Source organism: Budorcas taxicolor, chromosome 17, assembly GCF_023091745.1.
Source record: "Budorcas taxicolor isolate Tak-1 chromosome 17, Takin1.1, whole genome shotgun sequence".
NCBI classification, from domain to species: Eukaryota; Metazoa; Chordata; class Mammalia; order Artiodactyla; family Bovidae; genus Budorcas; species Budorcas taxicolor.
Genome location: NC_068926.1, coordinates 8238565 through 8265066, shown reverse-complemented (window position 1 = coordinate 8265066; position 26502 = coordinate 8238565). Strand labels below are relative to the sequence as shown.

At 43.7% G+C, this 26502-nt stretch overlaps 1 protein-coding gene across 1 annotated transcript in view; it reads left to right on the top strand.

Annotated features, from left to right (window-relative positions):
• Positions 1–26502, top strand: part of DCLK2 (doublecortin like kinase 2) — a 189471-nt gene that overhangs the window by 127146 nt on the left and 35823 nt on the right. Inside the window, exons 4-7 of the mRNA XM_052654635.1 lie at positions 1049–1150; positions 2326–2376; positions 6237–6331; positions 25929–26004. Of these exons, the coding sequence (XP_052510595.1) occupies positions 1049–1150; positions 2326–2376; positions 6237–6331; positions 25929–26004 (324 nt within the window). The remainder of the gene's footprint in view (positions 1–1048; positions 1151–2325; positions 2377–6236; positions 6332–25928; positions 26005–26502) is intronic.

The following is a 26502-nucleotide window of genomic DNA, read 5'->3' as shown; positions in this document are numbered from 1 at the left end:
TGATTAGTGTACTTCACTTGTTAATTTATTGTCCCTGGGGGTATAGATTAAAACCAACCCATATTTTAATCTTTCTGCATAAATTGAAGTATTTTAATGTGAATTTGACAATATGTTATATAATTTAATCCTTATAACAAGCCTGTTAAGCAGATTTAGTCTCATCCCAATTTCATAGGGAGAGAAAACTGAGACTTAGGCCTAAGCTAAGTGCACCAGTCAGCAAAGTCACACCCAGGATTCATCCCAAAGCTGCGGGACTCCAAAACCCACATTCTTAATTGTCTGAATTGGAAGTGATTATTTTAGCCGTGTAATTAGTTCTGGTACTCTACATGCCGATTTGTGCTTTCCTGGTAGCTCAGCTGGTAAAGAGTCTGCCTGCCACGCAGCAGGGAGACCTGAGTTCAGTCCCTGGGTTGGTAAGATCCCCTGTAGAAGGGAAAGGCTACCTACTGCAGTATTCTGCCCTGGAGAATTCCGTGGACTGCATAGTCCATGGGGTCGCAGAGTCAGAGATTACTGAGCCACTTTCACTTTCACATGCTGATTTATTTGGCAATTTATGGAAAGAACAAAGCTATTGTTTAAAACTGGTTCCCTCATTTTTGATGCTTTGTACTTTGGGCAGATGGAAAATAAGTAAGGGGTTCATAAATTAGAATCCTATAGCCTTTCAAATTAAGATTAGCTGAGTTGGAGAGAACTCTCTATGATAGCCTTTGCCTATCAATTCTGTTGATCAATAATAATAAGTTGTACATGTGGAGATTAGGTTGTGTGTGTGAATCAAATTTTCTTGACTGAGCACTTACTATATATGGATTTCTGTATTAAGGACTCCTGCTGGAACAATGAGGTGAATGACAAGGTCTGAAGCCTAATTTACGAAAATCTCAGGTGTGCTTTTGGGATGGATGCTTTGTATATAAAAGTCATTTAACAGTAATAAAATGATCAGGTAATGGTTCTAGGCACTAAACTACTGGAATGTGGTCTTTCTAGAATTAAAACTAGATCTCTTTAAAGCGCTTTCCTTTCTTTCTAGAGTGCCGTGTCTTGAAGTCTTCTTATTCTCGCTCCTCAGCTGTTAAATATTCCGGATCCAAGAGCCCTGGGCCTTCCCGACGCAGCAAGTCACCGGCTTCAGGTAGTTACAGGGAGGGAAGCGGGTAGTCACAGACGGAGCACGTTCTTCGGTTTTCTTTAGAATGAGTTGGTAGTCGTGCCCTTCCTTGTATGCAGCCAGGTTCCAACATAACGTATAGATGGCATGATTTTTAGATCAAAAGTTTTAAGTCTGTTTCTCCAAGTTATAACAAGTGTCCTAAGATACTTGTTTTGTTCTGACACATTTTCTCAAGAGCAATCTTATCTAGATTCTTTTCCTGGTATTTACATAGAAGTGTTTTCACATTTTGACCACTGTGTCTGCATTAAAAAATTTTTTTTAATGGATATTTTCTTCTCTTATTGGTTTAAAGCATAAGCCAATACACCCACCTAGCAAAACTATTTCCTTGATAAGGTTCCACAGGCTTTTCCTTTGTTAAGCAATTTAATCGTAGCAACGATTATTGTTGGAAGTAATACTGCTTATTTCAGAGTCAGACTTACCTCTACATTTCTTTCAGATCCTAAACCTATAGATTTGTCATAATTTTGACAGCTTTTGACATTTTAAAAAAATTAAAATGTCCCCCAAATCTTGATATTTTGATGCTATAAGGCTCGCTTATAGTATGCTAATATTGTTTCCCATTAAGGAAGGGATTGTGAAAAAACATGATTTTACATGTGAGGAATCTAGAACATGTGAAAGTAATATGAATAAAAACTGTCTGAAGCCTCAACCTATCTATAAAATACCGAGTTTCGGGGGTTTCTGCTGCTCTATCTTCTGCACCGACCCCGCTTTCTTTAGGTGGGATAGTTTCCCTTCTTTCCGTGTGCACGTTTATTTTATTATTATTTTTTTAGGAATTTTATACATATTTTCATTTATTTAATCTTCTCAGTAACTCTAAATTTAGATATTATTCTCAATGTAGAAATGAAGAAATTAAGAGATTCTTAGTAAGACTCTGAATGGCCTCGCTCCCAAATCCCCCATGCATCCTTAATGCCATATTTTCTCTTATCATGCTGCTGAGCTGATTCACTATTGTGAAGCATTTAGGGTTATTTCTGATTTACTGTAGTGATAATTCTATCCCATAAAATTTTTTTTGTAACCCTAATCATCCTGGGTCGTGTGCACGTTTAGACCTGCCGAATAACTGCTCTCCTTACTTCTCCCCCTTTGTCGATACTGAATATGTACAGTAAAGAGGGGTGGCCACTACTCCAGTGCCTACTCTACAGCCAGATCCCCAGGTGAGCAGGAGAATTACGGCTTTGTCGCTCTGCTGGGTTTTTTGTTTTTGTCTTCTGCCGCCTTTTCTGTTTCCTTTTGCTCCATTTCCATGCCTGTATCTGGCTTGTAACAGTGGACATCTGTGCTGCAGCAAGTGCGTCCTGCTTCGGCTCCCTTGCTTGTTAGAGAGCCAGGCGCCTGCAGGAGGGAGCCCCATGTGTAGTCTGCGTGCAGCCACAGTACACGGTGATGGGGGAGGCGCAGTGCTTCAAGGGGTCTGTCTTCAAGTTAATTTCGGAAAATAATCTGTTAGTGAAAAAGGCTAAGGGTTGTCGGTAATATGAAAATGGCCATAGAAGCAATTCTACTCCTTCCCTTCTTCCTCACTCTGGAGTCAATAAGCCCAGTATTCTCTCTCTAAAAATATTGGCAATATGAATATTTTTAACCGAAAGCATCTCTCTGATGTTAAGCTTATTTCAGATCATATTTTGCTTTCTGTAAAGTATTGGGTTGGCTGCAAAATTTGTTTTTTAAGATCGAATGGAAAAATCCAAATGGACTTTGGGGCCAATCCAATATTTCAAATGCTGGGGAAGCTAATGTAACCTGAAATTTGCATGAATACACTTCACTGGGTTTACTATATGGTAGACGTAGACTTTTGTCGGGTTCTTAGCTTTTGTTTCAGTGATAGCTTTCCAGATGCTTATCACATAACTAAAATAACTAAATAAGAGTGGAGATCAAAGTTCAAAGTGGAGTGGAGATCAAAGAGTTCAAAGATCACATATTATGATTACTCTAATTTTGGCTACCCGAGGTCTAAAGAGGGAAATTAATTAAAAACACGTTTCACAGCCATACTTGTCTTGCAGACCAACTGCTTCACAGAATAGTCTAATAAATGTATAAATCTTCTTAACTAGAATTTGAGATGCTTAAATAAAGTGATTTAAGAAAATCTTAACATTTCACTACCTCAGATTTTCAGCTGAGTCCATATTTGGATTTGGGTTAATCAAGTTTATCTTAAACTTACAAGTAAGGGTTGTGAGATGTAAACCACATCTCCATGGTTAAATGACTTCTCTAAAAGAGATTAATCCAAAAGCATGTTCAATACATACTATATAGTTATAAAAAATAGTTTTGTGTTATTAAAAGCCGCAGAACCCAGATGGATAACTTGCTTTTACAGGCACTTTTGCTGTAGTGTACCCATTACCATTTAGAACATTCCATGGGACTCCCTGGAATTTCAAACAGAGCAATAACTTTGTAAACATAATCTTGTGCTTTTTCATTATTGGGACAGAAGTGCTCCCATCATTGAAGTCTTCTGATGGACTAAATCCCTCCATAAAACTCACATTTATCAAAATAGCTAAATAGTTTGTAATAAGTACATAGACATTAACCCGGGTAACACAGTGGAGAAAGGGAAAGTTGCTCAGTCATGTCCCACTCTTTGCGACCCCATGGACTATACAGTCCATGGAATTCTCCAGGCCAGAATACCGGAGTGGGTAGCCTGTCCGTTCTCCAGGGGATCTTCCTGACCCAGGAATCAAACTGGGGTCTCCTGCGTTGCAGGCGGATTCCTTACCACCTGAGCCACAATAGTCACCATAATGTGAGCATTTAAAATTCTCACTTAAGATTTCTAGCTTGTGACTCTTTGTCCACCCAGATAAAAAGTGTTCAGAGCAAGCGAACAAGAAAGCCCCACGTCAATTTCTTACCTTACAGTTGAGGGAAGGGTGGATAAAAGCCTTATTTGGGGGAAAGAAAATCCCGGTCTACTGAAGGAGAGGGAGCGTCCCAGAGATGCTGGGCGTTGTCCACCTTCCTGTTGGGGCAGCAGTGTCAGGGCAGAGAGCCCAAGGTGACCCTGTCCCAGCTTCCAGTTACCTTCCTGGAAATGCAGCAATGTGCCAATAAAAATGACATTAAGAGATCACTAGACAGCTTTTTTGTTTGTTTGTTTTGAGCCTTTGAAATACTATCAGAAACTTAGAGAGCTGTCTATGGCTTAGTGTCTCCAGGATGGGAGTTATTTAAGGGTAAATATGAACATGTATTTGTAGATACCAGTTCAATCCCTGCCAGTGAGTTTTGTTAAGAAATTATGTTTAGGCAGGAGGTGTATTTTTAGAGACATTGGTTGGCCACAGGGATTACCATTTGCAGGAACTAATTTTTCTTCTTTAGTCCCTTTCCCATCACTGCTCCAGGGAAATCTTTGATTGCAGAGTAATTTCTGAAGATCAGTGAAAGGTAACAACACTTGGGGAGGGGAGGACCTGAACAGGTAGTTGTGTTGAATGACGAGGAAATGGAGCCAGACTCAGTTTCAGCTCCTAGCAAGCTCACTAGCTCATAGCTCATAAATATCTCTTTTCTATGTGGATTCCTACCACCAGTTCCCTTTAAAGAGAATTTTTAAAAGAAACAGCACTAATTGAAGTGTGACTTTATTGAAAAAGAAGCAGGACTGTTGACTACTCTAAGAAGTTTCTAATTGACTGTACAGTTATTTGTGTTGTACTTGTGCTATAAATACCCACATATGTTTGTTCAGAAAATCTAGATAATGATTTATGAATGAGTGGTTTTAAACTAGAAAAGTTAAAGTTTGGTAATTGAAAAATAACTATAAAACTTTTGCATCTTTGCTGAATTTTTGCAGTGAGCCATACAATAAACAAACATGAATGATTCATCTCATCACAAATATTATGCTTATTGATCCAGAATTCTGCCTCCTTTCAAGGACTGGTGCTCAGTTTTTTGAGGTCACCTTTTCAGGAGTTTTGCATTTTGCTTTTTATACTTAATAGCATCATTTAAAATAACAGTTGTCTGCTCCCTTGTATTAAAAAGATTTTTTTAAAAAGGAAATGGACTTTGCTTGTCTTTGCATAGAGACGAATGGCAGTTTTCATCTACTTGAGGTAAAAGCTTTGAGAATTAATGATAAAAGGGGTTAAAATAACTCCCTAGAAAAGGAAAAAAAAAAAAAGCAGTACCAGATGTTAACTAATAGCTTTGTGAAATTACGACAGAAGTGGTATAATTAGGAATAAGCCTGAGTCACAGTGGGATGTGTGACTAGCACTGTATAGTTAGCATAAAATCTGCAAGCTTACCCTCTCCTGGAAGCCGCCATGGCCATGCTTTTCCTCACCTAGTCTCTAAACTGAGGAAGTGTGCGGAAGGTTAGAGGAGGGTGTTGGAGAAACCCACCAAGATTTGTGAAATAATGGGAAAATTAAGCTAAGAAGACAAGAAAATGGAAGGACTCAGAAATAACTAGTCCAGATAAAAGGAAATTGGAAGAGTGCCTTTTATGACCTTTAAACAAATAAGTGGGTATTACAGGGGGAAATGACCAATACTTTTCTTTTTCCATGAAGAATACCCTTAGGATATGTGTTAGAATTATTGTATTGTGGAGTTGATCTGGGAGAGACAGAGAAATGCCTCAGTGATTCAGGTGGTGTGGACAGGTTGTAGGACAGCCTTCCGAGTGAACAGTTACAAATATGACGGCCATGCATTTCTCTACCCTCGCTGGCATGCCAGATTTGTGGACAAGTTCCCGTTCACATCTCGAGCTCCATAACGTTTTATATATTTGTTCATGTTACTGCTGGAAAACTATTATTGAAAATCCAGTTTCACTGCTTATTTGCCTGATACTTTGTCTGCAATGCAGTAAGACACATTGTTTTGCTTTTTGCTGATTTGCCATCTGCTTTGAGCTTTCAGTGAGTCGGAGCTCCGGTGGAGCTGTGTGGGGCACATGCTTAGTGTTTCTGCCTGGCCTGGTGGCTCTGGGTTCTGACCTCTCTCTCCTTTGCTGTCTCACTGTCAGTTAATGGAACTCCCAGCAGCCAGCTCTCCACTCCTAAATCGACGAAATCCTCCAGCTCCTCTCCAACCAGCCCAGGAAGTTTCAGAGGACCAAAGGTATGAAATGGGACATTGTGCCGTGTTCGTGTGATTCCGTTCTGTTGCATAATTTAGTGGTTAGTTTGTTCTGGGACTTGGGTGCAGTAACAAATCAAAAAGGAAAGAAGTTAGGATTTGGAGCCAGGAAGACTTGACTTTGGATCCTGTATCCTTTCTGTATCTCGTAATTTGGGTCAATTTACCTAACTCTTCTGAGCTAAAGTGTTCCCATCTCTTAAATGGGAATATAAAATTATGGTTAGGGTTGAACATGATGTGGTTTTATATCAATAAACAGTAGTTTTCCTATTATAATCAGAATAATTTGCAATGGCAAAGCTTTAGAGATTGATTCTTTTTAGAAATCTCATTTAGAAACCATGATTCTTTTTGGAAATCTCATTTAAAATTATGATTTTAATATTGTTACCATAATTCGACTATGTAAAAGCCTAAAATAGAGTGAAATTCTAGTATAATACTTATATACAGAAGTTAGTAACACAAGAAAAATATGTTCATTTTGGTGAAGAACTTAGAAATAAATCTTAGGTTTTGACTGTGATCTCCTGAAAATATGAACAGTAATTTAACATGATTAAGCAACTGGTTTGATATGCATTTTATCTAGTGGAGAAGACTGATGAGTGAAACCAAATTTGCAGAATTTCAATAAGTTTTATTTGACAGTAGCTCTCAGTAGTTTAAACTTTTGAGTAAATTTGCCTGATAAAATAGCGGTACATTTTTTTTTTAATTGAAGGATAATTGCTTTACAGAATTTTGTTGTTTTCTGCCATACATCAACATGCATTAGCCATAGGTATACATATGTCCCCTCCCTTTTGAACCTCCCTCGCACCTCCCTCCCCATCCCACCCTTCTAGATTGCTACAGAGCCCCTGTTTGAGTTCCCAGAGTCATACAGCAAATTCCCACTGGCCATCTATTTTACATATGGTAATACAAGTTTCATGTTACTCTCTCCATACATCTCACCCTCTCCTTCCCCCAGGCCCCGACCCTGTGTTCCTAAATCTGTTCTCTGTCTTTTTCTCCATGGATGACCTGCAAATAAATTAATCAGTACCATCTTTCTGGATTCCTTATATATGCATTCGTATATGATATTTATCTTTCTCTTTCTGACTTACTCTTGGAGTGTTTAGTTGACATTGGACTTAACTTCATGGTGACAAATACATTCTCTAAAGCTAGTGACCCAAATGTTTCAGGTATCATCCAAGTGGGAAATTTTCTTTCCCTTAAGGATGTTGAGAAACATTTTCACTGGTAAAGTGAAAGATAAAAGGCCCAGCGTCCCTTGTGAATTCCGGGCGGGAACCTGCTGGGCTGGCAGGGCAGTTGGTCTGCGGGTTCTCCTTGCCTGCAGGGCTGTGTTCTCCATCTGACACTCCGGTGTGCTTGTCGGGTCCTGAGAATGTTGTCTACCTCCAGAGTGAACTTGCTATATTCTTGTCTAAGTGCCTGACATCAATAACAGAAATTTCCACTGGAAAAGGACAGATCATCTGGTTTTGTGCCTGCTTGCTTATGTATGTTGGCAGAATTTGGAGGGACCAATAGTCAGTTTGGGATTTGGAGCACAGAGCTCTAGGTGACCTCTAAGTGCTGGAAGTTCCTGATCTTCATCAAAAGAACTGGCCATTTTCCGAAGTGCTAAATTGGCTTAGGTCAGCACTTAATACGATTTCAATGGAATTCTTAAATGTCAACTCCAAAAGAAAAGCTGTATCAACTAAAAATCACTAATGTAATTATTTTCAGCTTTTCTTTCCCAGCTTCTTTTCCCCAGAATAGACTGGAGGTGCTCTGTGTTTTAATCCAGGTAACTTTCAAGAAAATTGAAATAAAAATCAAGTCGATTTACCTTGTTTCCAGTTTCGATTGTTTTATCCTTTATTAAAGCAAAAGCAAGCGATTCCTAGTGCTGGTGATTGTCAACCCACGCAGACCCAAGCAAAGCTTTCCAGTGGCCCACCTGCAGCGCTCACTTGCATTTCTCCCCTGGCTGTTGCTGGAGGCAGGACTGCTGTGATCCTTGGCCTCTGGTTGTCTGCGGCCATGCCGGAAGGGTACCTTAGACCGTGCTCTCCTGGGTCTTGGTTGTTTTCCCCCTTTTTTGTTATCCATTGGTGATGTGGACTCTTGTCTTTCTTCCTCATCTGTCTTCAGCTCTTAGCCCACAATCGTTCTTTCCTGTGGATGCCACCAGGTCAGTTGGTGCTGCTATGCTCCAATGCAGACTCATTCTTTTACACATGTGCACCTACTTGGAGGAGATCACTCACAGAGGTGGAAATCTCAAGTGAAGAGTTGGGTTTCTTGTTTACTAGGACAGTAATAGTATAGTGATATTTTAAAAAGTATTTATTTTTGGCTGTATCAGGTTTTAGTTGCTTAGGATCTTCGCTGTGGCACGTGTGTGCCGGCTAAGCCACTTCAGTCGTGTCTGACTCTTTGCAACCCTATGGACTGTTACCCACTAGACTCCTCTGTCCCTGGAGTTTTCCAGGCAAGAACAGTGGAGTGGGTTGCCATGACTTCCTCCAGGGGATCTCCCTGTTCAGGGATCAGACTCGAATCTCTTGTGTCTCCTACATTGGCAGGCAAGTTCTTCATCAACAGTGCCACCTGGGAAACCTCTCTGGCACACAGGCTGTCTAATTGTGTTGTACAGGCGGGCTTAGCTGCCCTGCGGCAGGGGATCAAACCCATGTGCCCTGCATTACAAGGTGGATTCTCAACCACTGGGCCACCAGGCAGGTCCTCCAGTCGGATTTTTAAGACATGCTAACACGCTTTAATATGATTGCAGAGACATTAGATAAAATCATTCTCAACTACAATAGATACATCTCAGTATCTAGAGTAACCTCAGAATTCACGGTAAGTGCTCACGGATTATTCATTGATGCAGACAGAGATGAAGAAAGTTACAGGAAATGCTGATTCCTGGTCAAGACTGACATTGAAATCACCAGTAAAATAAAGGGTAACAGTCCTTTCATGACCTCCCACCCCTTCCTTTCTTCTCCAGCACACCTGAGGCTTGGCTGACAGCTGAGACTGCCTCTGGGTTTCTTTTGATCATCTGTAAAATAAGAACATTTGACTTTAGATGAGTCCTACAGTGCTAAGATTGTAGTTCTTGTAAGTTGTCCAAAAACCTGTCTAGGATGCTGGGGAATCCATTCTCCTTCCTCTTACTCAAGCTGATATAGACTCACTGAATCTTACATTAAATATTTGGAGCTAAACAAGTCTCTGCTACACCCATCAGCTGTTCGGACATAAAGCTAAATATCTGTAGCCCCTGCCTGTTCCCGGGGGTCATACTTGGTGGGCATTCATTTCATTGCAGATTCCCCACAGTCGTGGTGTGTATTGTCCTTGGATGAAAACTTGCCTTTGAAACACTGCAGCTTTGGCGTGCTCCTTGCTGTACAGAATACCCTCATTTTGATGTCACTGTAAGGCTCTAGCCAGCATCTGTCCACGTCTGCATTATTTTCCTCTATTAAGTGACATTACACATGGAGAATTACAGATGATTATCAGGTGTTAGTGCTAGGCCTTTTCCTTCCCCTTCATTTAAAATAGCTCATTAAGATCTATTAAGAGGGGATGTCTGGCAGTGGAGGGCCGTTCTTCATGGGCAGCAGCTCTTTACTCCTATTTACCCTACTTGGATGCTTTAATGGCTTTGTGGGTAGTCTTTTTCCAGAGCACTGCAAACGCAAGCAGCGCGGGCCAGGACAGCGTCCGCCGTTCTCCCAGGACACAGCTTTGGGCACAGGGCCTCCTCCCCGCCCCTCCCCCATCTTGGCTTTACTTAACAGGGGCTTTGGCAAAGGTGAGCAGCATTTGCTATTCTGTCACAACCCGCCACCCCCCACCTTGTGGCAGATTCTGGGAACCATTCTGGCATTTGGGTGGAGACACTAAAATAATTGAAAAGGAAAAATGCTGAGGTTGTGTTGTTTAATCTCAGACTCCAGGGAGGCAGTGGTGTTTTTATTTGCTCCTCGAAAAATGTGGGGATTCAGAAACAGCTCCCCATCCCCTGCACAATGCCCTCATTGCTTTCCGGGTAATACTCTTGTGAGGAAGACAACTCCGCTCCATTCAGACGTGTTCACAGAAGGTCAGGCTCTCTAAGGGGCTGGACCAAAGGCAGGAGAGGAAGCAAAGCTTTCCTCAAATTGTGTTTTTGGCAAGGTGGGGCTCTTGAGAAATAGGGTGGCAACCAAGTCATTAAGGTTCTTTAAACCTAAAAGTGAACGATGTTAGGACGACTGAGACTTACTTGTTCCTCGGTTATAACTCGCTGGCTTTGCTGGAGAGTTACCTAAAATCATAGAGCGTGGAAACCGGAAGTGACCCCGGATATTTTAGTTCATCTTCATCTTATAAATGGAGAATTTGACAGAGATACGAGGTGAGTTGCTCAAGTCCCTGCGGCCAGTTGGGATCTCTGACCCTCTCAAGCGCTTCATGTCTAACCTTTGACCTTCCCCACTCCCCATGGGTCTGCTTCCATGACCTCAGCACAGGCGCCCCTTGGAAAGCTGTGCTGCACCGGTCTTTTAGGAGGGGGAGTGCCTGGGTTTAGATGCTCTGAGTAAAACTGGACTGTGAGACTGGGGAAGGAACAGGGAGAGGGGAGGGTTGAGAAGAGGGATCCTGGGCTGGGGAGAGGCTGGGTGGAGGGAGGGGGAAGGTAGAGGAGAATGCCTGTTGACAGGCCTTGCTGGGAGACTTTGGCGGAAGAGATTGTTCATCATATGCAATGATGATTCTTTTCAGGTGAAATGGTTACGCCGTGTGACCAGCAGTTCTGCCTGACCCCCTAAGGCTTAGTGGAATGACAGAGTCTGCAGTAGGTTAGGGTTACTGGTTTCCTTTGGAAGCCAGCAGTGGAGCTGAGTGTGGTCGAGATCGGCACAGGTTGGAAACGGATGCTGTGGTCCTGGCCCAGCAAGCACAGGGTCCTGGATGTGGGATGATGTTCCCCAGTGGTCCTGTGACCACAGGTCGTGAGCACTGTGGCATGACTGGGACTTGAATGTAGGTCACGCACGGGACCGCTCCTGGCCCCGAGGACAGTGAGAAAGCAAGGCTGGCCTGCTGGATGCTTGGAACGTGGTCCTCAGACCAGAAATTGATAAAGGAGGCTGCTGGGGCTACTGGGCGGGTCCCCACGGGCCACGTTCCCCAGAACCTAGACCCGAGGGCTGAGAGGCTGGCCTTGATTTTTGTAGCGAGTTGGGGAATCTGGCTTTTCTAAACACAGGGCCCCTCTTTTTGACAGTCTTGCAGCGAGGAGACGTTTTTGCAGCCAGAAACGGGCCTCCTCCACCTCCACGGCCCCAGGCTGCCTACCTCAGTCAGGCACCTGGGGAGTCAGGCTGTCCTAGGCCTGTGTCAGGAGGGCACACGTCTCCTCAGGACTCTTGTTTATTTTCCTGCTGTTCTCCTTGTTGTCCAGTCGCTGAGTTGTGTTCTGCTTACTTAGCAGAGTTTTCTGTGAAAGTCCAATCTGCCCCAGTTGAGAGAGGCCCCCTTAAGCCCCCTTAGACTTCCCTGGTGGCTCAGATGGTAAAAGCATCTGCTTACAATGCGGGAGACCTGGGTTTGATCCCTGGGTTGGGAAGATCCACTGGAGAAGGAAATGGCAACCCACTCCAGTATTCTTGCCTGGAAAATCCCATGGGCAGAGGAGCTTGGCAGGCTACAGTCCACGGGGTCGCAGAGTCAGACAGAACTAAGCGACTTCACTTCCCTTAAGCCCGAGGGTGAAGGCAGAGACAGCGCCCCCCTAGCGTGCAGTCACATAGGGTGAGACGGTCTGAGAAGGTGAGCCCCCAGGCCCCTGGTCTGAGACGGACACAAGAGGCTGATGTGGTTCAGCGCGGGAGCTCGGAAACTGGGCTGTCCGGGTTCCGTCTTGGCTTGACCGCTCACTAGCTGTGTGGCCTTGCACAAGTCACATCACCCTTATCTGGGACCTGCTGCACAGGGTTGAACTTAACTGATTAAATATAAAGAAAGCACTTAGAATAACTTTGTTATTCTATTATGCTATTGTTATTCTTCCACATTCTCTTGTCCCATTTATATTACCAGAAGCATTGGGGTGTCCAGGTTCAGTTTTCACATCAGAGAAGTTTCACTTAGGGAAAAAGAAATTGACATGCAATGAGGTAAGAAGAAGGAAAGAGAAAGTGAGAGAAGTCAGACTTCTGTGCTGATATTATTACCTTCTCTGCTTTCCTGTTATGACTTGCCCTCCCAGCCCTACGTTTGTCTCTGTTTTCCTGCCCTCTCTTAAAAGTTTTTGAATTTATTTATTTTGGGCTGAATTGTGGCGAATGGGCTTCTCTGTAGTTGTGGCACACACACTTAGTTGCCTGTGGGATCTCAGTTCCCCGACCAGGGCTCAAACCCATGTCCCTTGCATTGGAAGGTGGATTCTTAACCACTGGACCACCAAGTCCCTTCCTGCTCTCTCGACATAGTTCAACCCTGTTAGTAATATTGTTAGTAACAAGCTATCCCCAAATTTAGCAGCTTAAAAGAACAATAAAAAATTATTTCCCCCCACAGTTCTTGTGGGTCAGGAATTCAGGGACAACTTAAGATCTTAGATGGGGTTGTAGCTGTGCCCCAGGGCTGCAATCACCCGAAGCTTGACTGGGAACAGAGGATCCCCTCCCAAGGTGACCTGCTCACTTGGAGGCAAGTTGTGCCAGCTCTTGGCAGGAGGCCTCAGTTCCTCACTGGGTGGATTCCTCCATAGGTTGGCTTCAGTATCCTCAGAATGTTGCAGCTGTGTTTGCTGAGAGTGAGTGATCTGAGAGAGAATGCTAGGTCCTGTCTGTGACCTAGCCTCGGATGTCAGGGACAGTGTCGTTTCCATCAGAGCTTAGGAACTGGAGATGTCGGTCCAGTTGAGTGTGGGAAGGGACTCCACTCGGGCATGACCGTCAGAGCGTGGGGACTGGCCTGGAGACTGGCTCCCACACCCCTTCTCCCTGCTTTCAGCTCGCCCAGAATTTCTCTCCTGGGCTGCCCCTGCTCGCTCAGTAGCTCTCTGTCCTCTCTCCCCATAAATCTCACTACTCTCTTCTCCCTGCAGTCCTTTTACTCTGTAGACCCATCGCCCCTGCCCATTGTTTTCTCTCCCCACCACCACTGACATTTTCTTCTCTTAATCCCTGTCTTCCGGATCCTCCATTTTCTCCTTGACCTCAGCCTGTGATCTCCTGTTTCCTCTGCCCAAGCTCCTCGGCGTCCCTTCGATCTAGCCGATAACCTTCCCTTCAGGAATATTTACTGTGTTTAAATCACAGCGTTTTCTTCAGGACAGATAGGCAATAAAGAGTACTAAATGTGTCATCAGCTGCCAGATGGATGAAGAAAGCATTGCCCTGAAATTTAATTCATCATCCACGTCCCACTTTAAGACTTTCAAGGCTGTAGTAATTCAAGGCTTCAGAGTGAGGGGCACATCTGTGGACACTGGGGGCTGAAACGTCTCACATTTTGATGCTGACGCGTATGCCCCGGGGCTGTCTACTGTGAGCATTCTTGTTGGTTGAAAGAAGAAAGGGAAAAGAGGACGTTGGAACATTATCCAACATCTTGAGATTATAAACTGTCTGATGTGCTGATGTTTTATCTAATGATGTCTCCTGGGTCTCCTGGCGGTGAAAGATTTTCCAGATTTGTGAAGTGTGATGAAAGGGCTGGTAGTATCTCATACTGATTGGCAGAGCTAAAATGTAACTCTTTGACCTTCTGAACTCAAAACTTCTTTGCGAAGCTGTGAAATGTAAATCCACGGTAGCTTCTGACCTTGGAGAGGGTTTTGGCTTTTCCCTGGAGCTTAGGCTTTCTTTAGTATTTAAAAACTAGTTAATGGTCTTTAGTAGGAAGAGACTGACACCCTTTATTACCTCAGAAATGGTGAGTGGTCAGTTAATCTCCGAATGTAATGATTTTGTTGACAGAAAAGCAGAAGAGGGACTAAGCAGTTTTGAAGATTTTGGTGCCCTAAAGAAATCAATCATCATGATGACTCGCAGATTCTGTGTGAGGACATTGATTTGTACGTTGTAGTTGGTCAGCAGAAAAGAGGCATTTGGTGCATAAATGGCGCAGCTGGGTGGAAGCCCACTTTTATGGGGGTGGAGTTTGCCAGGCAAATTGGTGTGTAAGGTAGGATCAATTGTATACACTTTATTTGAATATAAGCAGCATATGTGTTTATCTCAAACACCCTCTTATTCATAAAAGTGGGTCATTAGACATTCTTCTCGGTCATGCATCAGTTAATTGGGTGGTGTTACTACTTAGAGGTCGTGGCATTGAGCTGTCCCGTGCCAGTGAAGAACAGGGGTGGCCTATGCTGTTGACACTGAAAGTCGCAGTCACCTCTCCCAGCACCCAGGCACCCTGGACATCCGTGGAACATCACACTGGGAGTACGCTGACATGTTTAGCAGGCAGGTGTGGCCATACCACTTGTTGCTCAAAATCCGGTAAGCCAACACTGCTTGAAAGGCTCACTCAATAGGGATGTGATGAGATTCTTTGCTGGTTTTGGCAAACCAATGTCATCAGCTGAGGTGGCAGCGATACTCAGAGGAAGAGAAGGCCGAAGTCGGCAGGTCCCACACAGGCCCTTTTGTTACCGGGTGCAAGTTCAAACTGCTCACCACAGGACAGGCCAGGAGATTGAGAGAGGAGTTGTTGAGGCGGAGTAGTGACTTCATTCGTAGAGCCACAAGACTGAGAAGATGATGGACTGGTGTCCTAAAGAGCCTTCTCACCCAAGTTAGGATTCGGGCTGCGTTTATACCCAAAGGGGAGGGGTCATGGTTGGTTATTGCAAACCTGTTGGTGCCTGAATCCTTTGTTCTTGCAGCTGCGGGTGTAGGTCAGGTCACAATGTTCCTTTAAACCTTCAAGACAACTGTTATTCTCTGTTCTGCAACTTTATATCTCTATATGAATGGAGAAATGTTACCCCTTTAAAGATCAGAGCCTTGATGATGGGCTGTCCTGTATATTTCAAGCTATAGGCAACATTCTTTTAGTTATTAACTTGTAGCAAAAACAATAGAATACAAGTAAAAGAAATAAAAAGTAAAAGAAATAAAGTAAAAGAAACAGCCAGAATGGAGTGAGGCTTGTTCTTCCCTATTACACTTTCATGGACTTGAGCTGGCCCCTGTCCCAAACCATGTACATTCACAGACAGTGGGGTTCTGTGTACTGCTGGTCTCCACCATTAACCGTCACAAGTCTCAGGTTCCACTGATTGTACCAAGTGAGACCAAGGCTAAGGTATGGCTATAGGTGAGAGCATTTTGTATATTATGAATCTCTAGGCGCTGATTCAGATTGTTCTCATATCTCATTACTAATACTGAAGTATTTCAGAGTACATTATCACAAATCCAGTATGAACGTGATGAAGCTTCTATTTCTTTAAATAAGTTTATCTGTTTATTTTTGACTGTGCTGGGTCCTCGTTGCTGCATGGACTTGTCTCCAGCTGCATTGCAGCGAGGCGGAGCTCCTGTCTCATTGCAGTGCTTGGGCGTCTCATTGCAGTGGCTTCTCTTTGCAGAGGACGGGCTCCCGGGTACAGGGGCTTCAGTAGTTGTGGTTCCTGGGCTCTAGAGTACAGGCTCAGCAGTTGTGGCGCACAGCCTTAGTTGCTCTGAGGCACATGGGATCCCACCAGACCAGGGATCGAACCCACGTCTCCTGCATTGGCAGGCAGATTCTTTGCCACTGAGCCACAAGGGAAGCCCCAAGCTTCTGTTTTTAAATGGACGCCTGATTTACACTGGTTTTCCCTCTAATTGATGGAACTGATATTTCTGATAGTTTTTAAAAATACCACAAAAAATGATAATGAAAGCAAATCTGTTTATCAGTACAAGTAATAATGTAGCATCCTGATTAAAAAAAAAAATCTTCCAATACATTTCGGAGGTCATCATTTTAAAGAAAAATTTTTTCTGAAGACCTCTTTATATGAGGAAAGGCTGTGTATTTATTTATCGACTTAGATATTATTTGACTAAATTATAGGAAGGTGATTATAGTTATGTAACCTGAAAGCATGTTCAGATACTGCAATGACTATTTTAATCAGTGAATTGTATCGGGTGCAAGACTTCATGAGCAATTTGAGGTTGTAATGTGAGACTAGCCCAAGAGCTCCTGGGCTCAGCAGCCAGACCCGAGTTTAGATCCTGAATTTACATTTGCTGTGCCAAGTGGGCAAGTTATATAACCTCTCTGAGCTTTGGTTTCTTCACAGATCAATGGAGATGAAATAATACCTAATTCATAAGATATAAAAGTATTCATTTTAGGACTTGGCTCAGAGTAGGCGTTCAATCAATTGTAATGCGTTTCTTTCCTTTACTTACAAAGAGAAAGTTCTCCTTGGGCTATGGATGACTCAGTGGTTAGGTTACTGGATGAGTGACAGAGAGAAGTTAAGGTAGCTGAACCATCAGTTATAATTACTGCGAGAAACTTCCTCCATGGAGGTTCTCAACTGTAGCTACACATTAGATCTTCTGTGGAGCTTAAAAATGTCTTGAGACCTGGGCCCTACATGCAAGGATTCTTTAATCTGTGGTGCAGCCTGGCAACAGAATTTTTCAGATCTTCCCTGGGAATTCTAATATATAGCCAAGGACGGAGAACTGCTGCTTTATAACATCATACCCTGGGGTTTATTCTGTTCTAGCGTTTAAAAGTGTAAGAATTATGTTGGAGGAAAAGCTTTCCTAAGAAAGTTCTTGTGGACTAGGGATTTATTTGCCTGTGGCCAAATTTGGCCCCATCGCCTGTTTTTCTCAATAAAGTTTTATTGGAACGCACCCATGCTCATTCATTTCTATTTGGTATCCGGCTGCTTTCACACTGCAACAGCAGTTAAGTAGTTGTGACAAAGACCACGTGACCCACAAAGGCTAAAATATTGCTCTCTGACCCTTTACAGAAGATATTTCTGACCCCTGCAGCAGGCCACTTAAAATCACAGTGCCATTTTCCAAGATGCATTCAAGAAAGTCAACTCTCTACACAAGTATATCTGCTAGATTCTGTTCAAATGCTTCTTTTTATGAAAACCACGATGAAGTAGGGACCAGCATTAGTAGAACTATTTTTGCCTCTTTTTTTCCCCTGAGAATTGCATGTTTATGAACAAAACTTCACAATTTTAATATAGCATTTAACATTTCTCTTTAAATTTCATAGAAATAGTAATAATCCACTTGTCAAAGAAAGTTAATGTAGGACACTGACTTCTTTGCTAAAAATGTGGCAAGCTGGCATGTCATCGGATGAACTCAGTCTGCCAGGAATGCTCTTTTAAATGGTGCTAGCAGTTGAGGGCACTTTATAGAATTTTTTTTTTTTTGCTCTGTTTTCAAGTTTTTTTTAAAGTTCTTAGCAGAAGTGGATTCTGGTGCAGTTGCCTTCCTCATAAAACTGGGGCTGCTGCCGCCAGAGAGAAGGCCAGCGGTGGTGGAGGGCGCAGAGAATGCACTTGCAGGGTCTTCGGTGTTTTCCATCTCTTCCCTTCTTCACCCTCTATGACCTCATCAGGGAAAAGTCCCCTCTTCTCCCCACCTCTAACATCAGTGCATCTTTAAATAATACATATTTATTTATTGGCTGTGCTGGGTCTTTGCGCCTGTGCACAGGTCTTCTGTAATTGGAGCGAGCAGGGGCTGCTCTCTAATTGTGGTGGGCCGGCTTCGCATTGCAGTGGCTTCTCTTGCAGATCACTAGCTCGATAGCTGTGGTGCCCCAAGGCATGTGGGATCTTCCTGGACCAGGGTCCGAACCTGTGTCGCCTGCACTCACAGACAGATTCTTAACCACTGGACTGCCAGAGAAGTGTTTTGCATCTTTCTGAACCAGTTAGTAATTATGGAAAATATCCTGAAAGAGTCCAGACGCTCCCTCCCATCTGTTTACACTTTATGGAAGAGCGTCTCGATCATACGCAGCACCCAGGCACCGTCCTCATGCTGTCTCAGTGTCCTGGCTGCTGATGGAAGCATGAAGCACATTAGCATTTTAAGAGATTTTAATAAAAACATTTAGCTGGACAATAGAAACGGGACAGGTTTAATCAGGAATGCCGTATTTTATTCTCTCCTTGCTTCAATCAGAGAATAGTTCTCTTGCCAGGGATGGGAAAATCCATACATTCTGCCTGGTAAACAGAGGGGATTTTGTAGTCCTGGGCTTTTGCCCTTGTGTTTCCCTTCCTCTCTGTCTGCGTGTCTCTCGGGGCACCAAGAGTGCCTTATATGTAACAATGGACACTTCATGTTTGCCAGGGATCTCTCCAGAGATCTTGGTGAATACCCAGCTTTTCTTGGATTCTTGGAGCATCAGGCTGGGAGGTCAAACTTAGAGGATAGAGGTGTGATTCAGTGTGCCAAGTGCAGACTCATGCTGTAGTGAAACAGCTCCTGCGCATGGGTTGCAAACCATCAGAAGGAACCACATTCTGGAACAGTGAGGTTTCCAGGAATGGTTTTGCATGTACACATATGCCTCTTCATTAGACTGTAAACCTCCAGGCTCTAAAGACCATAGCCCTAATCTTTGCATTCTCTAAAAATCCGGCACAGGTTGTTGCTGATGGAGGGAAGGAAAACTGTCCCTGCATCTAATCATGTCCTGTCTGTTGAGCTGTGTTATAATGTAATGATTCCCTCATTTTTTGTATGCGTTTTCATTTTCTTCATGAAAGCTTTTTTTTTTTCCAAAGAAAGGAACATGTTTGGACAGGTAATCAGATATGCCACTTCCATTAGCTCTCTTATTTTTTAAACACTGGAGGTTTAGCACTGTGAAACAGTGTCATTCTGTTGGAGAGTTTTGAACAATGCTCTTCCTGCCATCAGCCTTTGCTGAGAGAGTGCATTTCCTGGAGGTTTAGTGAGACCTTTGTCAGATACACGTGGAAGCAGCCCTTGGCACTGCCCTGCGGCCTCATGCTGGCCACCACCTCTCAGGCCAGCTTCAGCCTAGTTCTCATTTTGGTCACTACATTGTCAGCTTCTACCCCCGGCTCTGTATCCTGGTGTCTTTTCTGCCCCTTGCCACCTCTGAATCCCGACACCAACCAAGTTTGTAAGCGCTGGGAATCAGGATAGGTGTGAATGAGAATTTAATCAAAAGAAACATTGAGAATGTGACTGAGGTTGGCGGGAATTCAGTCAGTACTCCAGCAAGTCATCCGTCCGTGTGAACATGTACAAGGAGGTAAAGATGCCTGCATTTTTCGCCTCTTTCTGGACTTCTCTCTTAGAGAGCCCTTGAGTCACACAGAGCACATCAGTTTGTGATGAACTTACTCACTCACATAGCTCAGGGAAGAGGCCTGTGAGAAGAGCTAAGCAGGCAGGCCTAGAGGAGAGTGGGGCAAAGCCGGGCAGCGGTGGAGCTGGGATCTGCACCCCGCACACTCCCCAGGCTCTGAATGCTAGGAAGGGAGGTGCTTCCTGCCCAGTGCCCAGGCCAGACCCAGCCTGCTGTGCCCCGAGGGTGTGGGGCGGCCCCGTCCTGGGTATAGACATGCAGGTCAGCCAGGCCACTGTCCACCGCTGCTCCCCCAGGCGTCGACAGTCCACCCCCCCATCCCTGTAACCTAGCGGTGAGCTGAGGTCAAATGCATCTTTCTGTTTACTTTTTGACATATGAAACTTCCCCCAAATGACTTTCTTCTTATCCTTATTCTATTAAGAATCTGTTGTTCAGTTGCTCAGTCATGTCCGACTCTTTGCTATCTCTTGGACTGCAGCACGCCAGGCTTCCCCACCCTTCACCATCTCCTGGAGCTTGCTCAAACTCATGTCCATTGAGTCAGTGATGCCATCCAATCATCTCATCCTCTGTCTTCAATCTTTCCTCCTGCCTTCAATCTTTCCCAGCATCAGGGTCTTTTCCAGTGAGCCAGTTCTTGGCATCAAGTGGCAAAAGTATTGGATCTTTAGCTTCAGCATTAGTCCTTCCATGAATATTCAAGGTTGCCTGGCTCTAGGTGAGTGATCATACCATCATGGTTATCTGGGTCATTAAGGTCTTTTTTGTACAGTTCTTCTGTGTATTCTTGCCACCTCTTCTTGATATCTTCTGCTTCTGTTAGGTCCATATTGTTTCTGTCCTTTATTGTGCCCATCTTTACATGAAATGTTACCTTAGTATCTCTGATTTTCTTGAAGAGATCTCTAGTCTTTCCCATTCTATTGTTTACCTCTATTTCTTTGCGTTGATCACATAGGAAGGCTTTCTTATCTCTCCTTGCTATTCTTTGGAACTCTGCATTCAGATGGGTATATCTTTCCTTTTCTCTTTTGCCTTTCGCTTCTGTTTTCTCAGCTACTTGTAAGGTCTTCTCAGACAACCATTTTGCATTTTTACATTTCTTTTTCTTGGGGATGGTCTTGATCACTGCCTCCTGTACAATGTCGTGAACCTCCGTCCATAGTTCTTCAGGCACTCTATCTATCAGATCTAATCCCTTGAATTTATTCGTCATTTCCACTGTATAACCATTAAGGATTTGATTTAGGTCATAGCTGAATGATCTAGTGGTTTTTCCTACTTTTTTCAGTTTATGTCTGAATTTTGCAATAAGGAGTTCTTGATCTGAGCCACAGTCAGCTCCCGGTCTTGTTTTTGCTGACTGTATAGAACTTTTCCATCTTCAGCTGCAAGAAGTATAATCAATCTGATTTCAGTATTGACTATCTGGTGATGTCCATGTGTAGAATCTTCTCTTGTGTTGTTGGAAGAGGTGTTTGCTATAACCAGTGTGTTCTCTTAGCAAAACTCTGTGGGCCTTTGCCTTGCTTCATTTTGTACTCCAAGGCCAAACTTGCCTGTTACTCTAGGTATCTCTAGACTTCCTACTTTTACATTCCAGTCCCCTGTGATGAAAAGGACATCTTTTTTTGGTGTTAGTTCTAGAAGGTCTCATAGGTCATCATAGAACCATTCAACTTCACCTTCTTTGGCATTAGTGGTCGGGCATAGACTTGGGTTACTGTGATACTGAATGGTTTGCCTTGGAAACAGAGACCATTCTGTCATTTTTGAGACTGCACTCAAGTACTGCATTTCAGACTCTTTTGTTGACTATGAGGGCTACTCCATTTCTTCTAAGGGATTCTTGCCCACAGTAGAAGATGTAATGGTCATCTGAATTAAATTTGCCCTTTCCGGTCCATGTTAGTTCACTGATTTTCTGAAATGTCGTTGCTCACTCTTGCCATCTCCTGTTTGACCACTTCCCGTTTACCATGGACCTGACATTCCAGGTTCCAATATGCAATATTGTACTTTACAGCATCGGACTTTACTTTCACTACCAGACACAGCCACAAACGGGCGTTGTTTCTGCTTTGGCTCAGCCTCTTCATCCCTCTTGGAGCTTTTCTCTGCTCTTCTCCAGGAGCATACTGGGCACCTACCAACCTGAGGAGTTCATCTTTCAGTGTCATATCTTTTTTTGCATTTTCATACTGTTCATTAATGATCCAATTGATATGAATTTAATTTGGATTCCTTATTTCCTTGAGTGACAGTTTTCAATCTAGCAAGTGTTGGATTAGAAGAGAGAAGTGACTTGGAATGAATTATATAGAAACATCTGTTGTAGCCATTGTACACTCAACAATTCAAAAGCCTTTCTCATACACTCATTTCAAGGCCCTATGTTAGGCGTTTTGAGGAAAAGTACTGATAACTAATGTTGAGTTAGTACTGCATGTTGTTGACTGTGCTAAATGGTTTATGTTGCTGCTGCTGTTACTTAGCCACTCCATCATGTCTGACTCTTTGAGACCCCATGGATTATACCCCTCCAGGCTCCTTTGTCCGTGGGATTCTCCAGGCAAGAATACTGGAGTAGGTTGTCGTGCCCTTCTCCGGGGGATCTTCCCAACCCAGGGATCAAGCCCAGGTCTCTTAGGTCTCCTGCATTGGCAGGTGGGCTGAAGACCTGAGGGTTGTTCTGTTGGTTACGAAGACCCAGTGAGGCTCTGGGTCAGAATCAGAAGTCTCCTCTGGAAGAGCTGCTCTGGCAGTAATTGCGGCGTGGGGAGCCTGCCGGTGACTGAGGCGGCCTCTGGGGGAGGTGTCAGAAGCCGAGGCCCACCGGACTGGAGTGGCTGCTGTGTCCACGAATGCTGCAGAGGACGTGGTGGTTTTCCTTCCAGCTTCCCTTCATGCCGCCTTCTGGGGCTTGGGTTTCAAATTCTAACTTTTAAACATTCCAGCATGAATTCCTGCTGAATTTGGATCAGTTTTAGCAGAGTAATTAAAAGGAAACAAGCAGAAAAGCTAAATTTTGGAAAACTGTGTCCGCCAATGACCTGTGTTATGAGGAAAGAGTGAATGGGTTCTGAGGAGCCAGCTGCTCAGCCACCTGCAGTTCTCATCAGGTGAAGGTGGCCAGAGAGGAACACGCATGCACACCCATGTTCCTGCAGGACTACTCACCTGTCAGAGTGCAGGACACACTTAGGAGAGGCGCGCTGAGTCCTCAGGGCAGCGCTAATGTGCATCTCAGCGCTGGTTTCCAGTGGCCTTGGGTTTCCTAACAAGACACACCACTCCTGGTTTTACCATCCACACAGGTATGCTTATGTGAAATCTGAGGAAACAGCTCAGTTTTCATATGCCTGTCATTGCTGAGGCTTGTATTTTATCCCCAAAGAACTTCTGGATGATCCTGTTTGAAGGAATGTTATAAGTATTGGGTTTTCTTGGATTGAATGAAACTCAGAATCTGTGAGGTTTCCTGCTTTACCCGGAGTGGATTCGGGTCTCCAGCTTGCGGGCCGTGGGTGGCTGGATCCCCACCCTGGACCTGTGGTGGCTGTGTTTTCGTTTAGCAAGTGTGAGTTGAGTGGTGTGTTCACCCGGCCCTGTGGTTCACAGAGGGAATGCAGGGATGAAGAAGGCACAAGCGTGTAAACTATCAGCACCAAAAAATGCCAGAGTTGCTTCTTAGTGTGTGATTAAGTCCTTTAACCGTGTAAAACTCCTAAAAGGAATACTTTTTTTTTTTTTTAAGAGAAGAAAGAAAGGTAAAGAAGAAAGAGAAAAGACTGAGTTGGGAGGTGTAATAGCCCTTGGAAATTATGAAAGAAAATTCCATAAGCCTATAGAATAATAAACAATACATAAAATAGTAGTAAATAATGATACATATTTTATCATTTGATGCATTTGAACTGTGGTATTCGAGAAGACTCTTGAGAGTCCCTTGGTCTGCAAGGAGATCAAACCAGTCAATTTTAAAGGAAAAGGAAATCAATCCTGAATATTCATTAGAAGAATTGATGCTGAAACTGAAGTTCCAATACTTTGGCCACCTGATGTGAAGAGCTGACTCTTTAGAAAAGACCCTGATGCTGGTGAAGATTGAAGGCAGGAGGAGAAGAGCATGACAGAGGATGAGATGGTTGGATGGCATCACTGACTTAATGGACATGAGTTTGAGCTCTGGGAGATAGTGAAGGCTACGGAAGCCTGGAGTGCTGCAGTTCATGGGGTCGCAAAGAGTTGGACATGACTGAGCAACTGAACAATAACAACAATGACAAGCGTATGTATCATAGGCAGAATCAGTTTACCTATGTGTGCTCAATTGCTTCAGTTTTGTCTGACTCTTGTGTCCCCATGGACTGTAGACTGTCAGGCTCCTCTTCATGAGATTCTTCAGGCAAGAATACTGGAATGGGTTGTCATTTCCAACTCCAGGGGATTTCCCCCACCTATGTCTGCGGGCATTTCTTGCATTGCAGATGTAATCTTTACCTGCTGAGCCACCTGGGAAGCCCTTTCCAGTTTCAGTTCAGTTCAGTCGCTCAGTCGTGTCCGACTCTTTGGGACCTCATGGACTGCAGCATGTCAGGCTTCCTTGTCCATCACGAACTCCCGGAGCTTACTCAAACTCATGTCCATTGAGTCAGTGATGCCATGCAACCATCTCATCCTCTGTCATCCCCTTCTCCTCCTGCCTTCAGTCTTTCCCAGCATCAGGGTCTTTTCAAAAGAGTCAGCTCTTCACATCAAGTGGCCAAAGTATTGGAACTTCAGGTTCAGCATCAGTCCTTCCAATGAATATTCAGGACTGATTTTCTTTAGGATGGACTGGTTGGATCTCCTTGCAGTCCAAGGGACTCTCAAGAGTCTTCTTTGCCACAGTTCAAAAGCATCAATTCTTCTGCACTCAGCTTTCATTATAGTCCAACTCTCACATCCATAAATGACTACTGGGAAAACCATAGCCTTGACTAGACGGACCTTTGTTGGCAAAGTAATGTCTCTGCTTTTTAATATCCTATCTAGGTTGGTCATAACTTTCCTTCCAAGGAGTAAGCGTCTTTTAATTTCATGGCTGTAGTCACCGTCTACAATGATTTTGGAGCCCCCAAAAATAAAGTCTGACACTGTTTCCCCATCTATTTGCCTTGAAGTGATGGGACCAGATGCCATGATCTTAATTTTCTGAATGTTGAGCTTTAAGCCAACTTTTTCACTCTCCTCTTTCACTTTCATCAAGAGGCTTTTTAGTTCTTCACTTTCTGCCATAAGGGTGGTGTCATCTGCATATCTGAGGTTATTGATATTTCTCCTGGCAATCTTGAGTCCAGCTTGTGCTTCATCCAGTCCAGCATTTCTCATGATGTACTCTGCATATATGTTAAAGAAGCAGGGTGACAATATACAGCCTTGATGTACTCCTTTCTCAATTGGGAACCAGTCTGTTGTTCCATGTCTAGTTCTAACTGTTGCTTCTTGACCTGCATACAGATTTCTCAGGAGGCAGGCAGTTCAAGGGGTCTGGTATTCCCATCTCTTGAAGAATTTTCCTGTTTGTTGTGATCCACACAGTCAGAGGCTTTGGCATAGTCAATAAAGCAGAAGTAGATGTTTTTCTGGAACTTTCTTGCTTTTTTGATGATCCAGTGGGTGTTGGCAATTTGATCTCTGGTTCTTCTGCCTGTTCAGTTTACTGAAAAATTTAGAGATATTTGTGTGTTAGACTGGGAACTTCAGCTTTTTGTTAGGTGGGAACCTATCATTTAGTTTTATCTTCTATTTCCCTCTGGTTCCTAGTTTAAAAAAATAAAAACCCTTATGATGCTGCAGAGGCATTCCTACTGTCTTAGGATGGTAAAGGAGTTGGTTGGGTCAGGGCTGCTGTCTGGGTATTGGACCCTCTGGAGGGTGCTGTGCTGTGAGTGACTACCTTGTTCATCGGTGATGCCGTGAAAATCTCCTTTTCTTTACTTCATTGAGATCAAAAGTAACACAGTGTCAAAGAAGAGGAGCACAGTTTCAGTTCTCATGATACTAATTGAAAGTACTGTGTCTAAGGGATTGTATTAATGGGACTCTGTATAGGAAGAAGGGTGAGACGAGAAGCAAGGGGATGCTTCCTCTCTTTGTGTGATTCTATGTGGAAACTCACCCACATAGTCAAAAAGCTGAATAAATAACAAGCACTGTCCTTTTGCAGCAGGTTTCTGCGCATGGCCGATCTTCTTCCAATGTCAACGGAGGGCCTGAGATTGATCGTTGCGTGAGTCCTGAAGGTAGCTCTCAATGTGTGTGCTTTTTTGTAAAGGAAGCCACCCATGTGAGCTTGGTGGACCCCCACGCCCACTTGTGCTGTATGGTGGTCTCTCTAAAGAGCGATGAGATCATGACCCCAGTTAACCTTCTCAGCCTTAGTTGTCAGGGGTCACATCAGTGTTAATTAAGCAATCCCAATTTCAAATTTTAGTTCTGGGTTTCCATTATTTTTCCTTAGTGGCAATCTGCTGGGAAAGACTGAGGGCAGGAGGAGAAGGGGACGACAGAGGATGAGATGGCTGGATGGCATCACCGACTCAATGGACATGAGTTTGGGTGAACTCCGGGAGTTGATGATGGACAGGGAGGCCTGGCATGCTGCAGTTCATGAGGTCGCAGAGTCGGACACGACCGAGTGACTGAACTGAACTGAATCTGCCTACAGTTCCTAAGTGTAGATTTTCATTTTTCTTAGATAATTTAAGTAGGCTTCTTTCTTTGATGTCTGCTGTGTACAG